Source organism: Glandiceps talaboti, chromosome 16 (assembly GCF_964340395.1).
Source record: "Glandiceps talaboti chromosome 16, keGlaTala1.1, whole genome shotgun sequence".
NCBI lineage: Eukaryota > Metazoa > Hemichordata > Enteropneusta > Spengelidae > Glandiceps > Glandiceps talaboti.
The window spans coordinates 13838481-13854484 of NC_135564.1; the positions used below are offsets into that span (position 1 = coordinate 13838481).

The 16004-nt window shown below is 35.2% G+C and overlaps 1 protein-coding gene across 1 annotated transcript; it reads right to left on the reverse strand.

Moving 5' to 3' along the window:
* Window positions 1-2582: 2582 nt before the first annotated feature.
* On the reverse strand, window positions 2583-16004 carry LOC144447138 (uncharacterized). Its single transcript, XM_078137043.1, has 13 exons — window positions 15968-16004; window positions 13582-13838; window positions 9524-9780; window positions 8649-8720; window positions 7757-7870; window positions 7276-7385; window positions 6648-6756; window positions 5343-5470; window positions 4927-5074; window positions 4100-4158; window positions 3695-3828; window positions 2942-2998; window positions 2583-2675 (listed from the first exon to the last, which is right to left on the reverse strand). Exons 1-13 carry the CDS (start codon window positions 16002-16004, stop codon window positions 2583-2585), a joined length of 1575 nt encoding a protein of 524 aa, XP_077993169.1.

Here is a 16004-nt window from a genome sequence, read left to right on the forward strand (position 1 = left end):
ACAAAACATTCAATGACAAGTCGCACATCATAAACTAAACAATGCTAGTGTTTTCGCTAAGGTTGGGGAACCCCGGTAACAGAAAGGGAGAAAGGGGAAAAAATGGCAGAGTATTCCCCATAGAGTCTATAGTAATTTTGTTTGGAAACCCAGGTAAAATGACTTGGAACCCTGGTAGATTTTACCTACTAATACCACCATTAGCAAAAATGCTGTAAACAAGGACAGAAGTCTGAACTCATTCTGGTTAAGTAGGTATACATACCAAACATTACATTGTCTAGAATGAAGTCAAATATAAATAAATACACTGTATTACTAATAACTTACTACAAGCATGGCTGGCTATCTATCAGTGTGCAATGTGTGTTTCTAGTATCAGAACTATTCTTCTTTGCTGAACAGTTATTAGTTAGTTGTCATATGTTGACACATTCAGACTATATATTTCAGAGGCCCAGTACTGGCAAACTGTTGTCTATAGATACAAGTACAGTACATGGGAATTACGATTTGCAATGGTTGTAATAACTGTAGATGAAGCTCAATTGTAAATTGATAACTATCTATACCTTAGACTGTAAGGTACGAGGGTTTGACTAATGTGTGAGGGCGCCCCATCACGGCATACCTTACAGACTATCTATAACTTAGATTGTAAGGTACGAGGGTTTGACTGATGTGTGAGGGTGTCCCATCAAGGCGTACCTTACAGACTATAACTTGTACGAGACATAAAAACACTCATTGACCCCTACCGTCTGTACTGCACTGCTTGGAATGAGAACAATGAAGCCCAGCACTGAGACACAGCTTGATACACCTGTAGATTGAATCATAGTAAAGTTATGACAAGGCTCCTTTGAATTCTTTGAAGTTTTAACCATTGATGATCACATGAATATGAGAATTCACATGTTTGATGTTGCATTCTAGACAAAAATCTTAGTCTCGCTGGCTTCACTACAACAGGTAACACTGAAGTAAAGCACTTTCTCTATGTGCTACACTCATTTATAGCATTCATATCAAGTGTAAAAGTATACTGTTTCAATTGCTTTATTTTAATACAAGCCTAGCATGTTGCCTTTCTAATGTGGTCAATTAGCAAATGAAACAGTATACTTTTACACTTGATATGGATGCTATAGTCGATTGTAGTACATAAAGAAAATGCTTTACTTTGGTGTTATGGGTTGTACATTTGTCTAGTTGCACACAAGTACATTTATGTGTTCGGCCAGGAACTACAGGATTTACTTTCAGATCCATCAATATCATAACAACATGTGTCCCTCTTCATACATTTGCATGGTGCTATGAAATAGTAAATTATTCCTTTACCTTGTTAATACCTTTGATTGCTAGTAGTGTTGTCATTTGACCAGCAGCAGACATTGCACTTGTATCTTCACCTACAGACACAAAACAGATTGTCATTGCTGACTAACTTTGTTTTTATTACAGCAACTTTTCTTAATATATACAATTTTTCATTCTTCTAACACATACAGTCTATATCTGTGAATTTTCAAAGTCGAATGCATGAAGTTGGCTGTAAGATACATCATGTCATTCTGCCATCACCACTCTTGATCTATTTGTGAAAGAGGTACTCACATAGACTTTTGACTCTGATGTTTTGAACGTTGACAGGTTTGTCCCCATCTTTGAATGCACATTTGACTTTTGACCCCACATTTTGGACAACACAGTTTCCAAGTTGCTGATTTTCTATGTAGAGTTTGTGCTTGTAATTTTAATCCACCAGGGTACACCTGTTATCCATTATCCAGCCAGGACTTTCCCTCCCACTCCCAGGGTTGATGAATGTGTGAGGAAATCCTGACATGGCATACCTTACAGACTAGAAATACAGCAGTTGCAATGTACACCTACTCCTGCATTTGTGTGACTAAATGTAACCACTTTTTAATTCATGTAGTAAAAAAAAATCACCCTTCACCTAAAATGTTTGTTTTAAGAAATGAAATATCTCACAATACACTATTTCTACACTCTTTCAATCTGTAACCCCTATCCAGTAACTTACCAATTGCTGAAGACCTTACAGCAAACATTGTATTTTCCAATTTTTGTCCAAACATATGGTTTAATTCATCTCTGATACTGTCTTTAATACTGTCAGTGATATCTGTGGTCAAGAACTGTTCAGAAACCCTGCAAAGACAAAATTAGATGTAACTCAGTCTTACTACTACCTACATTTATTCCAGTCTGTTTTCTATAACATCAAATCTTTAATTTCTTATATCGAATACCAGGTTCTGAGTTCTGTCAATGACAAGTGTTTTATTTTAGGTATGCTTCAATCTGTAAATAAAATACACGAACTACAGCTATCTTTTAACATGCACAAAAAATAACCACCAAGAAACAGAAAACTAAATTTTACAACCTTTAACATCATAACTTTCTGTCAACACATACACTTTAGTAATGAATTCAGTGGAAAGGGTAAAACATACTTGAGTCAAGTAATCTAGCCATGGATTGGTGCAAACATAGTGAAAACAATGAAACTGGTATTTTGTAAACGTATCACTATAACTGTTAATACATTACATTTGACAAGCTTTGTCAATGTCTCCTTTTTCTATGCCATGTGCTATATTTTCCAAGTCTGACACTGCTTTTTGCAAATTTTCATGTTCCTGTGAAAGAAAAACAAAGTAGCAATAATATAAATAGAGTGAACACCTAATATTCCTAACGGTTGATTTTCTGGTTCTAAGATGCATTGCATTATAATTATGATCTTTGGCAAACTCTCTCCATCTTTGTCGTTAGATCAATATAAGCTGTTATCATCTGGTCGAGGTTAAAGGTCATCCCAAACCTACAGTACAATTGAATTAAATTTAACTAACACTTGTGTAAACAAAGCTATAATAAATTGATATGAAAACTTCAATGTTACCTTCATTTGAAGCTGGAATGCTGCCATTGTCACACAAATGCCTTGAGGTACACTGAACTAAATAAACAAAACATTACAATTAGTACATTAGTAACTAACCAGTTTAACAGTACAAAGAATAGATATAACTAGTATTATAGTTATACCACAACATAGAATATATAGTATTACCCTCGGTAGACACTTGTACCACACAATATTTAATGTTAAACAGAATGTGTCTCATACAAGTAAACAGAAAACATCACATTCCAGTTATCAGAAAGACAAAAGATTACACAATTTGGCCAAAAGGAGTGCTGTTCAGGAGCAGCCTTTGGACTACAAGAAAGGGCCAGGATCTTTATCATATGATAGCATCTTTGAAAAAGACAAAAGATTGTACAGTTTCACCACTAGGAGTGCTGTTCAGGAGCAACGTTTGGACCAGAAATGAGGACCATGACTGCCATCATATGATAGCTTCCTTTGAAAAAATCACCAATTCCCATTGTTCCATGGTGAAAATTGATGGCATTCTGTTAGCACTGTTCAAATTCAGTATTTTCCACATTACCATGATTGTGATTTTAACCCTAACTTTTCCTCATTTGGAGCACTCTCTTGTGACACTTCTGTTTAAAAATCACGACTGGGTATGTTCCTGGAATAATGGAGTTCCAAAATATCTCATTTAATACTGAGATCATCAACTACAATAATTACATATATCTGGGTATTGTATCTACAGGTATTACCTATTATTTCACTTACCTGATGTTCATGTTGTGATTGTAGTTTTGTGAGAAGTGCTAACTGAGAACCTTTGCCACCGACACAGTGACTACTCTCACACACAGTAGATGTGAAGGGTACAACAAGCTTGGCTTCATCTTGTGCTGTTATAGCTACAGACAGAGAGGATGGGTGGTAACATATCGAGTTATCAAATCATAAATGACATCATCATCATCATCATCATGTCATTGGAAGAGCATTTATAAAATATTTACATAAGGGGACATATATTTATAGATTGGTGGCATTTAAAGCACCGCTGACGCAAACTTAAAGCAACTGAAACAGCAGTGTCATATTTAATGGTTATGGCACACAATGAAATCATCACTTTGTTTGAGCGTTATAGCTTGTTTTAGAAATTATTATTGGTAGAATTACCTGGAACTGTCAAAGGTGATGGTGGTTTTAATCTTGTCACTGGGCAGCCACCTTTGTGTCTGTAAAGAATTAAAACATCCAAAAGCATTACCTTCATGATGTAGCAGTGCTAATTTAGTATAAATATAATATATACTGTAACTATTACGTATTATGTCATTACTCTATTCTGTGTAAGCAAAACTTCTAAAAACAGCCCCAGACATTAATGTGCACCCTAAAATGTGGTTCTAAAATCCAGTGTCAAGTTCATATCATATTATATAGTAATATCTACTCATAACATTAAGTGATGTTTATTGATTACCCTGCATATGCTACAGACATCAACTATATATACCGGTACATTAAATTAAGTGACATATATATGAACCTCAGTGTCTGACATTTGTGCCAGGTTTGGTTGAAATATAGTAGTGGGTTTCAGAGATACGGCCGATCACCAATGGATGGACATGGCTCATTCTTGAAACTCCTTCGTTTGGGCAGACATCAACTATACATACATTAAACTACGTGACATGCCTATGAACCTCACAGTGTCTGACATTTGTGCCAGGTTTGGCTGAAATTAAGAAGCAAAGTGGGTGTCAGAGACATGGCTGATCACCAATGGATTGACATGGGTCATTCTTAAAACTCCTCCATTGGGGCAGACAACTATACATACATTAAACTAAGTGACATGCCTATGAACCTCAGTGTCTGACATTTGTGCCAGGTTTGATTGAAATTAAGAAGTGGGTGTCAGAGACATGGCTGATCACCAATGGATTGATATGGCTCATTCCTATAACACACCTCGGTAGGTGGATAATAAATATTACCTGTATTCAAATTCACTAACTCCCCAACCTTTCAATCCATTCAGTGTAAATGTACACAGTCTTTCATGTACAATACCATCCCAGTTTGGGCTACAGTAAAACACAGCTGTTGTGTTTGCTTCACATCTAAGATGATACTTCTCACCACCTAGTCAAAATAACAAGAACGAGTTTTGTACAAGTCAGTCACACAGTCACTAGATTACACTACAGAAGTATGCTTGTGTTGAACACTCAAAATAGATTATTCAATATGTACCAGTTATTACTTGCGTCGGTGTGTGTGCACACTTGTGAAATATTTTAGTATGGTAGACAATGTTGAGTCAACAGTTTTTAGGTGCACTTACATATCTTTTAATTATTAAACTTTCATGATAATAGTGCACAACTCAAATCAGAAAGAAAGAACTTACCTGCAGTAAAACTAAGTATAAACTGAGTTGTAGGGTTACCATCTTCACCCAATAGATGTATTGGCATATCTAGTGATGACACTAATTCCTTGATACCATTGGGTCGATACAAATATCCAATAGATAGACTAGAGAAATAGAACAAAGGAAAAGTCTACTGTAGGACTTACATGTGTATACTAATCATTGTGAGTGAAAATTGAGAAATCCATAATATGAGGTTATACTACTGTGTGTTTCGTCCCTAGTGTTAAAGTGCTTCCAATCAAAGTGTGAACGATGAAGTACTGCAGCATATTGATACATTACTGAACTTGCCCTGATGTATTGATGTAGATTTAGCTATAGTAGTCACAACATTGTCTACTCAGCGGCAAAGTTAAATAACAGTTTACTTTGATAACGCCACCAAACGGGCGAGCAATATTCATTGTTGCAAATAAACCCTGTCTATTGGTAGATATCATCATGGCTAGATGTACAGAGTGATGTATTAGACAACAAACCTTGATAACTGTAAAAGGTGCCAAATTTGAAATTTTGTTACATTGAAGTTAATATCAGTAATGACATGCACAATTGCAGCACATCTTTGATCTGACCCTACTAAATTCTGTAAAAAGACACAAACCTACTTGGTATTATGTATCAATATGTTGTTGTAGTTTATTGTTTATACATGGATTGGAAGCTCTGTAAAACTATCAATATTACATAAACTAAGACAGCTTTTTACAGTTATTACAATCAAAGTACAACTGCTGACATCAGACGTGGACAAACAGAACCTGTTACAAACAGGGAAAGTAAACAACTAAATTGGATTAATAACACTTGACACAGCATGTTGGAAGTACAGAGACTTGTATTACATTTCATCATTTGATAAGAACAGTTTTATGGCCACTTTACATAATAGTTCACATTTACAAACAAATAAGAAGGCATTTTATGCACACATAAAGAGGCCATAAAACTGTTCTTATGAATTAATGAAATGTAATACAAGTCTCTGCTGTTCTAACCTGTTGTGCCAAGTGTTATTAATCCAATTCATTTGTTTACTTTCCTTGTTTGTAACAGGTTCTATTCATCCATGGTCTGATGTCAGCAGTTGTACATGTGTCTGACAGTTTGTATACTCAATAAAACTGTATACTCCTTGAGAATCACTGGAACCATAGTATCACTGTACACTATTTTCAAGTTTCGTTTTCATTCTTCATAGTGAAAGTATTCAATTCTCACTGTTTTCTGTTTTAACAAAAATGAAAAAAAAAAATATTGCTGCAATAAAATACTAACCATGACATGGTTTGGGGTTGAGAAACTACACCAACATGGAATGTACTGCCATCTTCCATAAAACCCATTTGTACGCCATACCTATGGAAGTACTTCCATCCACGAATACCTGTAACAAATTTAGAAAATAAAGAATACAGATACCATACACAAAAGTATAGAATTTAGTGGCTTGAAGAACTTACACATACACAAAAACAATTCTACTTGTCAGATCCTCTCTATGACATTTGTGCCAGGTTTGGTTGAAATAGTACATACACGTTTTGAGCAATTTTGGCGATTTGACCCTGAACATTGAGGTCAGGTCACAGTCCCATTAGAAAGGTCATTATTGATGGCATGGATGTAGACATTCAAATGAGGTCTCTATCTAGTAGTAAGAGCTAGTGGGCAAAATGTGAATTTTGACAACAAATATGGCCACCATTCAGTCATTAATGCAAAGGTTGAAAAAATCAGAGTGACATACATATGCCCACTGACATTTGTGCCAGGTTTGGTTGAAAAACTGGCTCATGCAATTCAGAGATACACATGGACACGACGGCACAGGTGGACAGATGGATGCATGCATGTATGGACGGACAGACAGACGGACACATATGCAATAATTAGCACTACCTACCATAAGTATGATCTCTCATTCCTCTCAATGATAGTTGTCTTTCTTCATAACCTTCAACATAGATTCTACCATCTAGTTGACCCCACTGTTCATAATGAGTTTGATGAGTCCTGTCAAAGTAAATGCAATTCATTTAAATCTTTGAAAGTGTTTATAATACTTACTTTTATGTTCATAAAACTTACTTTTATAGTGTTTCATAACACTTTTATAGTGTTACATAATACTTACTTTTATAGTGTTTCATTACACTTACTTTTATTATGGTGTTTCATAACACTTACTTTTATAGTGTTTCATAACACTTACTTTTATAGTGTTTCATAACACTTACTTTTATAGTGTTTCATAACACTTATTTTTATAGTGTTACATAACACTTACTTTAAAGTGTTTCATAAAACTTACTTAAAGTGTTTCATAACACTTACTTTCATAGTGTTTCATAACACCTACTTTTAAAGTGTTACATAATACTTACTTTTGAAGTGTTTCAAAGAATTGTTTAGACCATGGTTCCCTAGCAATACCGTCAGCTATTAAGAATGGATGCAATTCTGTGTCAAAGTCAAAATAATCCGTGTATGCTTTCCACCTGAAATAAAGAAACATAGTAAACGTTAGTAGTTCAAGTCAATTCTATCCAGTCTTTTCTCAATTTCTAATATCTACTGTAAACATGTGAAATTTTGTATGCTGTCTAACAATAGCCCCATCTACATATAGGTCATCCTACCTGAGGCAGTCCCAAGTCCTACCTGAGGTAGGATAGATTTGTGTCTACACGTAGGAAGGTTGTGGCGTAGATGTCGCACGTTCCCCCCTGACTCCATCCTGACTGTACATAAGACGAAGTCAGGAGGGTTTCAGGAAACCTCTCGAACTGTCCTAAGTCAGGACAGTTTCAGGACAGTTTCAGGACACGTTTGCTTCTACACGGGTTTCAAACTATCCTGAATCCTACCTCAGGTAGGATTTTTAGTGCCGTGTAGATGGGGCTAATACCTTATTAGTGACAGTGAAAATTTCCTGTCCAAGCATCAACAAATTTGTACAAAATGGATCCTACACTTTTCACTGAAATCTCGTCATCAATACTTTTGACATCAGCGAAAATCACACTTCATTTTTCATGAACCACATTAAACTCTGTGAGTAGAAATTTTCTTCTATAACTATGACCATGAGTCAATGAATATTCATTCTCGCAAACACATTTCAGAAAGAAATATGAAAACAGAACTTTAGCCCACTTGCAGCACAGAAACTACAGCATATACCTACAGCACAGAAATCTATAGCATATACTTACAGCATGCAAAACTATAGCGTACTGTATGCTTACAGCTCAGAAAACTATAGTGTATACTTACAGCAAGGAAAACTTGACATGTACCAACTGGTCTTCACTACAATCTTCACTCACCGTGTTACGAATACCAATCCTGTGAGTGGAAGTAAAAACAGTACATGTAATATTCTAAAGCATACAGCCAAAACTTTCTTCAAGAACATCCTTGGTCAAAATACTAATAAAAGATTTTCTCAACAGTACACTTCTATTCTGATAGCATCATCAGAAGTTATATTACCTATTAATGACATACTGCCTGTTCTGCAGATCAACAGACTTTTAAATTATCAGACTCTCGTTGCGTTATTTTTTCTACCACTAAGTGATTGAAACAAGGATATACAGGATAGTTTCTAATATTACAGAGTTTTGGTCATGCCATAAAAAAAACTGAACTTCATTCAACATAGGAATACGGTGAAGAGTTGGTGGAGTGTTTCTTTGTCAGGGCATATCCTTAAACCCTGGGCCTTAATTGCCTTGGGGCTGGCCTTACATGTACAGGGATATCAATAAATGTATGGAATAGAATAGAATGGAATCTTTATTGCATCTGCCAAGAAAACTACATATCTTCATTGCATTTTCTGCAATAAGTATTTGGTGCTAAAACAAACTAGTAAATATATAAACTACAGTTTTTAACTCTGTATAATGTCTTTCCTTTGATGAGTGCTGAAGTTATCAATAATGTAACTCTTTATCTATTATCAAAGAAGAATTTTGTGTTGAATTACATGTATCGTAAAATTCACTCTTATTTTCTATTTTCAAGACCATATACAAGCAAAGTTGTATGCATCCACACAGAAAACACAAGATTTATTGTATTTACTTCAGCTGAATGGAGCCAAGTATGTGGAACTAACATCTAAATAATCCAAAGACACCAACCTACAAATTCCGTTGAAGTTGATTTTCCAGGTTCTCATTGGTTCTACCATTTCAAAGGTCAAGCCCAAAGCACTAAAGCTGTCATTCTGTGATGTATGTACTATACCATCAGGATGCAAAGGTAGCTCTAGGTCACCTATACCTGGTAAGTGTATCAAAAACCACACTTCCATAATCTGATTATGTCGACGAGCTAACCTCAGAACCAATCCAGTTCCATCTTTGTTGAACCCATTGAAATATACAGAGTCCATGGCCTACATAGAGAGTAATAACTAACATATTACACAGAGTCCTGGGCCTACTTGGAGAATGGTTAAAGGCCAAAAAAGAAAACGAATTGCTTCTGTTCAGTGCGCGCATCACTTAAATACCCTCCCATCGGTTGGTCTTTTTTTTTCGTGTTCATCCAGCCCATGCAGTCTGCAGATCCAGGGGAGAAACACAAAAATAACCCTCCTACTTCAGTGAAGACAACTGCATAGCCAATCATGAGTACAGTTTCTTACTACATTTTGCCGAAGTGAAATGAACTACACTAACACATGCCATCCTACAGACATCAAATGAACACCGCGAAGGACATTTTATGTGCCCTTCATCGGGTGTTTGATACTAAGAAAAACATTGGCGCCCAAATGTTTGCATGGTATTGCAATCCATTTCAATGGTTTATTTCATTTAGACTAAATGTAGCAAAAAATGTAATCTTGCTATTGTAGTGTGGCATATGCAGTTTCTTGTTGGTTTCTGCGTGGTTGTATGAAACCGAAAAGCTGCACGGTATTGTGAAATTCACTGTAATACAGACAACTTTACATGTATTTAATAAAGTGGCCATCAATAAAAAAAAAAACTTTTAAAAAGTTATATGGCTATAAGTACACATAGTCAAAAATTTGTTTTTCCATCAATAAGTCATGTTTCAATCCTGGGTCATCACATTTAAAGGGCCATGTTTCAATCCCAGGTCATCACATTAGTGTTATCTTAATAAGGATTACATGGAATCATTCTTTAGTTCTTTAGTTCAATTATTTCTACAACTCTACCAGACAACCACATCTTTCACACCTACATTATTTCTACAACTCTGCCAGACAATCACATCTTTCACACCTATATTATTGTAACTCCTAAATGAGAAGTGGTCCTTTAAAATAAGTGGAATCAAGATTTGAAAAAAAAAATTATCTTTCCATTCAAATTTGTGTGGCCCCAAAATAAAGACATTCACAGTAGTTAAAAGACAATGTGTCAATGCTAGTTTTCAACAAAAAAATTATTCTCTCATCAGAAGATGCCCTACATCAGCTTGTATCGTTTCCATTGTGACGTCCAAAATAGGCCATTGCAAGGGTAAGCCATCCATGATATATCACAAGAAATAATTGACTTGAACAATGAAATGGATACCATAGTAATAATACTACACAATGGGGGTCATAACATTACAGTATATACTGTTCTCAACATACAAATATATAATATTTAAGATATCATGTTACGGTTTCTTTCAATTGTTTCACTATAGGATTCTTTATATGTAATTTGAAACACATTGTCAATGTGCTATTCTCTCACACCAGTCCTCGGGAGGATTGCTAAAAGGGCTGTTTTGTATGTACCGATATCTGGTGCATATTATTGTACTCGAATGTCCTTGTACTGTGGGCCCTCATCAACTAATCATCCATCGATGTACGTGGTTACTACGATGCCTCAGGGTATGGCAATAACATGGAGCATCACAGTAACATGTTAACAAATGATCAACCCTTATGAAGTCAATGAGGGTCAACAGTACAAGGATATTTTAGTACAATTATAATTTATGTGGTAGCTATCAGTACATACAAAACAGTCCTTTAACGATGCTCCCGAGGAGACTGGTGTGAGAGTCTACATTCAGTAGTGATTTATTTGGTTGTTTACTGTTACAGTACTGTCTACACTGAAGAAGTCTTGCCGTCTGAGCCATCGTCTCAATTTTTGTTTTTTAGCAGGTTTCGGGAGAATCAAAATGCAAAATCCTAATTTGTCTGGATTCTAGGCTAGAGATGACACTGTGTGTACCAAAATATGGTAATCTATAACAGCTTAGTACTTCAGTCTTACCACTTACATATGACTTGTAGTTTAACAAGCAGTGCTACAGTGATTTGTAGTGACTGAGTTAACCATAAGATACCTGCACTAGGCAGTGAATCATTAACTATGGCTAAGTACATTGTACTCCAAATCCTAATGTACCTGAGGCCACTGTAATCTTGTGCTCCTACATGTCCTGGCTAACTAATCCTAAGCACTGCACACACTGTCTGCAGACATTTCTAGGTCATAATCTCAGATTACAGTATGATTATCACAAATACTAAAATAAAATTACTATTATTATGATACTTTAGTTATATTAACAGATAATACAGCCTAATCTATGGTCTTTATGAGTAGTAAAATACAAATTGTGTGGTGTGAACTCAATCTAAAATGAGACCAAATTTTACTGTGTCCTCTTATGATAGACAAATTTTGTTGTTCTGGGTCAAAATGATAAAACTAGCATTTCTTGTGAGTCAACACATAGTAAGAGATAAGGGAACACCAAATTTTGGTGCATCTCTAGAAATTGTGTGTGTTAGTGTCGTGTCAAATTGGCTTAGCGGGTACACTGTATATATGTGTACTGCGGTGTCTACTACAAGAGTTTGTTAGTATGATGATAACCTGACCTGGAACAAAATGCTGCAGTTGTGTGGAGATCAATGGTGTGATCATCAATGAAATGTCGCAGGTTAGGATTTACTGATAATAGATAACAGTATAATGGGGTGATGTATATAGATAGTTACTACATAGCTCCATACTTGGGAAAAGAATGACTGTGACCTTGCATTTCAAATAACAAATTATTGTGCAAAAAATGTGCTGCAACTCATGCAAGGTCGAAGTCAAATAATGATTAACATTCTATGTGTGAACAATAAATTGGCTGGTAGAGCTAAAGTAGAAAAAAACTTTATCTTGAGCAAAAAAATGACTATAGGTACGGCTCAACTGGTAATATGGTAGATACTACTAATCAAAGACCGTTGGATTACCTTTCACCATGGATACATTCATTATAGTTACTTTTTTTGTTTTATATTAGTTCAATACCATATTTATGTAGATGTTGATATATTGTCGAATCTGCACACCTACTACATGTTTTATTTATGTGTTTTAATTATCAACATATAAGAAAACTCAGAAATCACATTTTTAAATATTAAAAGAATTTAAGACTAGGACATAATTATGGTATGTAAAGGTGATCTAAAACATTAAACTGAGACCATGAAGAGAGAGTCTCAGTTTGCAAAAAATAGTCATCTGAAACCAGTCTCAGATGGCTAAAAAAAAAAAGTCTACCTCAATAATTAATACATTGTGATGCTTCACTTTGTACAGAAATGGAAACTTGAATCTTAAAAAAACAAAACATGTAAAATGTTGTTTATATTATAATACTAGTAATATTTGAGGGACATGGTACAAAGAGACACAGAGTGCATACAAACTTCAACTTTTTTGAAACTTTATATGTGTCACATATGTGTATCATTGTTTTTGAAAATACAGTATACATACCACATACAGCATACATATAAGGACAGCACTTAATTCAGACATGCTGATTCATTCAACAAATGAAAACAAAATACCAGTTATTGTAATGTATTGTTAGCTAACAATGAAAGAATCAATACAAAATATGAGAAATTGTAACATAAATTACAACTGCTGACTAAAACAATGTATTAAATTACAAATACTGGTGTTTTGTTTTGTTTTTATTTGTCTTTAAATGGTCTGAATTTTATTTTATTTTATTTTATTTTATTTTTTATTTATGTTGAATTGTTCTTATTCTCTACCATATTGTAAAATGGGTAAAAATATGTTTTTATAATATACCCCCGGAACGATAAAATGTTTTAAAAAAATAATAATCAAAGCTCGAAATAAAAAACTGAAACTTCAACCATTGCAGCTGTGTTATTAATATTCGTTACCTCTTCATGGGCCAGCAAGTCTTGTACACACTCCATCTCATCTACACTAGCCTTAGATCGTTGTCCGTAGCCAATACCATACTGTTGTGTCATCTTGGCAGCTTGCTGTACAGCCCGACGACTTTTCCATTGTCGAACTAAATACATCGCAATGAAGATAAGTTTCTTGAGTGGGTACCATGGACCCGGTTGACTGTAGACGCCATGGAGTTTTTCTGGTTGTGGTTGGAGTAGACATCGTACGATGTATATAACTCCTAAAGTGATGCAGACCCATAAAATCATGTCTGCATGTGCTATATACCCGTAAAACTGACTTATTACGAAGATGATCTAACAACCTGAGAGGAAATTCACAGTCCTGCAGCTGTGCTGCGCGCGCTTTCACAAACACAAATACGTGAACAGCATAACAGCATGTAAAGTGTAAGGCTCAAAATTGTAGTCGTCCGATGAGTTCAATCAATGACCTTTTGACCTTTGAACCTTGGAATATGACGTCTGCTATAGTATTATTAAAACAATCAAATCTGACGTTCTGACGTCATAGGGTAGATACTGGAGCGATGATACAAAGCTTTTCAGACAAAAGAACATATTTGGTGAACTGAGATATTGGTCTGAGATGCAGCTACAAAATACACAGTCCGCAAATATATAATGAAACACAAGGTGGAAAGTATAGAGCGCCACCAAGCGACTGATTTTAGAATCTTACGTTTCTCATCTTAAAAAATAATGGGTTGATTGGTCGGTTAAAAATTAAAAAAAAAAAGTATTTGAAAATCTGTAAATGTCTGAATGAAATGGAAATGACGATTAAAGTCCGAAGGAAACTTTAAACCATGTGTTCAAGTTCTAAAATTTCCTAAACTTCAGCAATAGATTGTAAATGTTCTCACTAATACATCCATGCTCAGATACATGCTTGTATCATGGCATTGGCATATGACAAAACTCTGGATGCCTTGGAAATGACAAAGTCAATTAAGATAACAATGAATCAGTTGTTTTATTCTTCCCACATTCCAAGAGTAAATAATACTACTAAATTTTTGCAAAGATATGCACTTTAATATGGTGTTGCCACTTTACCATTCGTATAAACTGGTCCCCTGCTGTATGCATAACATATTTGGTAACTAGCCTTGTTTACCTACCGAACGACCAGTATCATTAAAAACTTTTCAGATCTGGCCATAGAGGGTGTTGATTTATTAGTTATTCAAATCGAGGAAATATAGGGTTATTTTTTAGTAAGAAAAATAAAAATAAAATGGGCCACCCTAATACACTGAACAAATAGCACCTATTTTGCAGTAGTTGAAGAGTAGCCCAGTTTAGGCAATATTTGCTAGGGTCAAGAGAAACTACTGCAGTTCTCTTCTTCGTGCACAATTCACTATTTGGCCAACAGAACTCATTGCAGCAATCTTATTGTACAATGTATATACTTAATTGGAGCAACATAACCCCAGTTGCAATAAACCTTTGGGTGACTGTGAGATACATGGGGCAAAGGTTGGGGCAAAACCTGCTGGGAGCAAAAAGACTGAGTCAATTACAACAAGATGAAGTCTTTCATATAAAATATTTATTGTCTATTTCCCATATCATAGTTGGTTACAACTTGTTAATAAGGTTTTTCATTTGTTACAATTTGGCAACATTTACAAAACTAGGCTATTCCTGAAAAGCAATGGCCACTTGTATCATACAACATAAAACAGTTAATAACAGTCTCATAAAATATAATCTGTATACATACAAGACAGACTGTCCATCCACCCACATTAAGCATGCATATAAACACATACACATACACACATGCGTGCGCAGTGACACACAATACACATGCAAACACATACGTATAGATACTCGCATGCATGCACACACACACACACACACGCACACACACACACGCACACATGTACCCACGCGCGCGCACACACACACACACACACACACACACACACACACGCACACACACACACACACATACACACACGCACACACACACACACACCCTGGAATATGTTGACGTACATTTTGTGCCCCTATGTTCACATTCAACCTACTACATTCACATATCTACTATGTACACAAAAATGTTTGTTTTTTGAATGTTGAATAAATAAATACAGGAGAAAGTCCACACTTCTATAATTCTAAAAGTTCAAAATATCATCCCAGGATATCCTTACATTATCTCCCTGTCTGTACCAGTAATATTCAAAGAGATAATAAAACATTCTTGTCCATTTTTTTTTGTTCAAATTCTTAATAATTGTGTGAAGATAATATTAAAAGCCTTCTCATATTTGTGTTAGTACAATTTAATACTAATATAATGGATACACTTCTACTATATGAGTGTTTGTCTTACTTGGACCTGGACTACGATGGTCTGTAAGGTACGCCAT

Excerpts from the sequence above, each read along its gene's own strand:
- LOC144447138 (XM_078137043.1), bottom strand. The coding sequence starts at position 16,004 with ATGGCGTACCTTACAGACCATCGTAGTCCAGGTCCAA. Across the intron at positions 9,781-13,581 it reads ACTTGCTGGCCCATGAAGAG|GCCATGGACTCTGTATATTT; the intron begins GTAACGAATATT and ends CTCTCTATGTAG. Across the intron at positions 6,757-7,275 it reads AATGAGAGATCATACTTATG|GTATTCGTGGATGGAAGTAC; the intron begins GTAGGTAGTGCT and ends AATTTGTTACAG.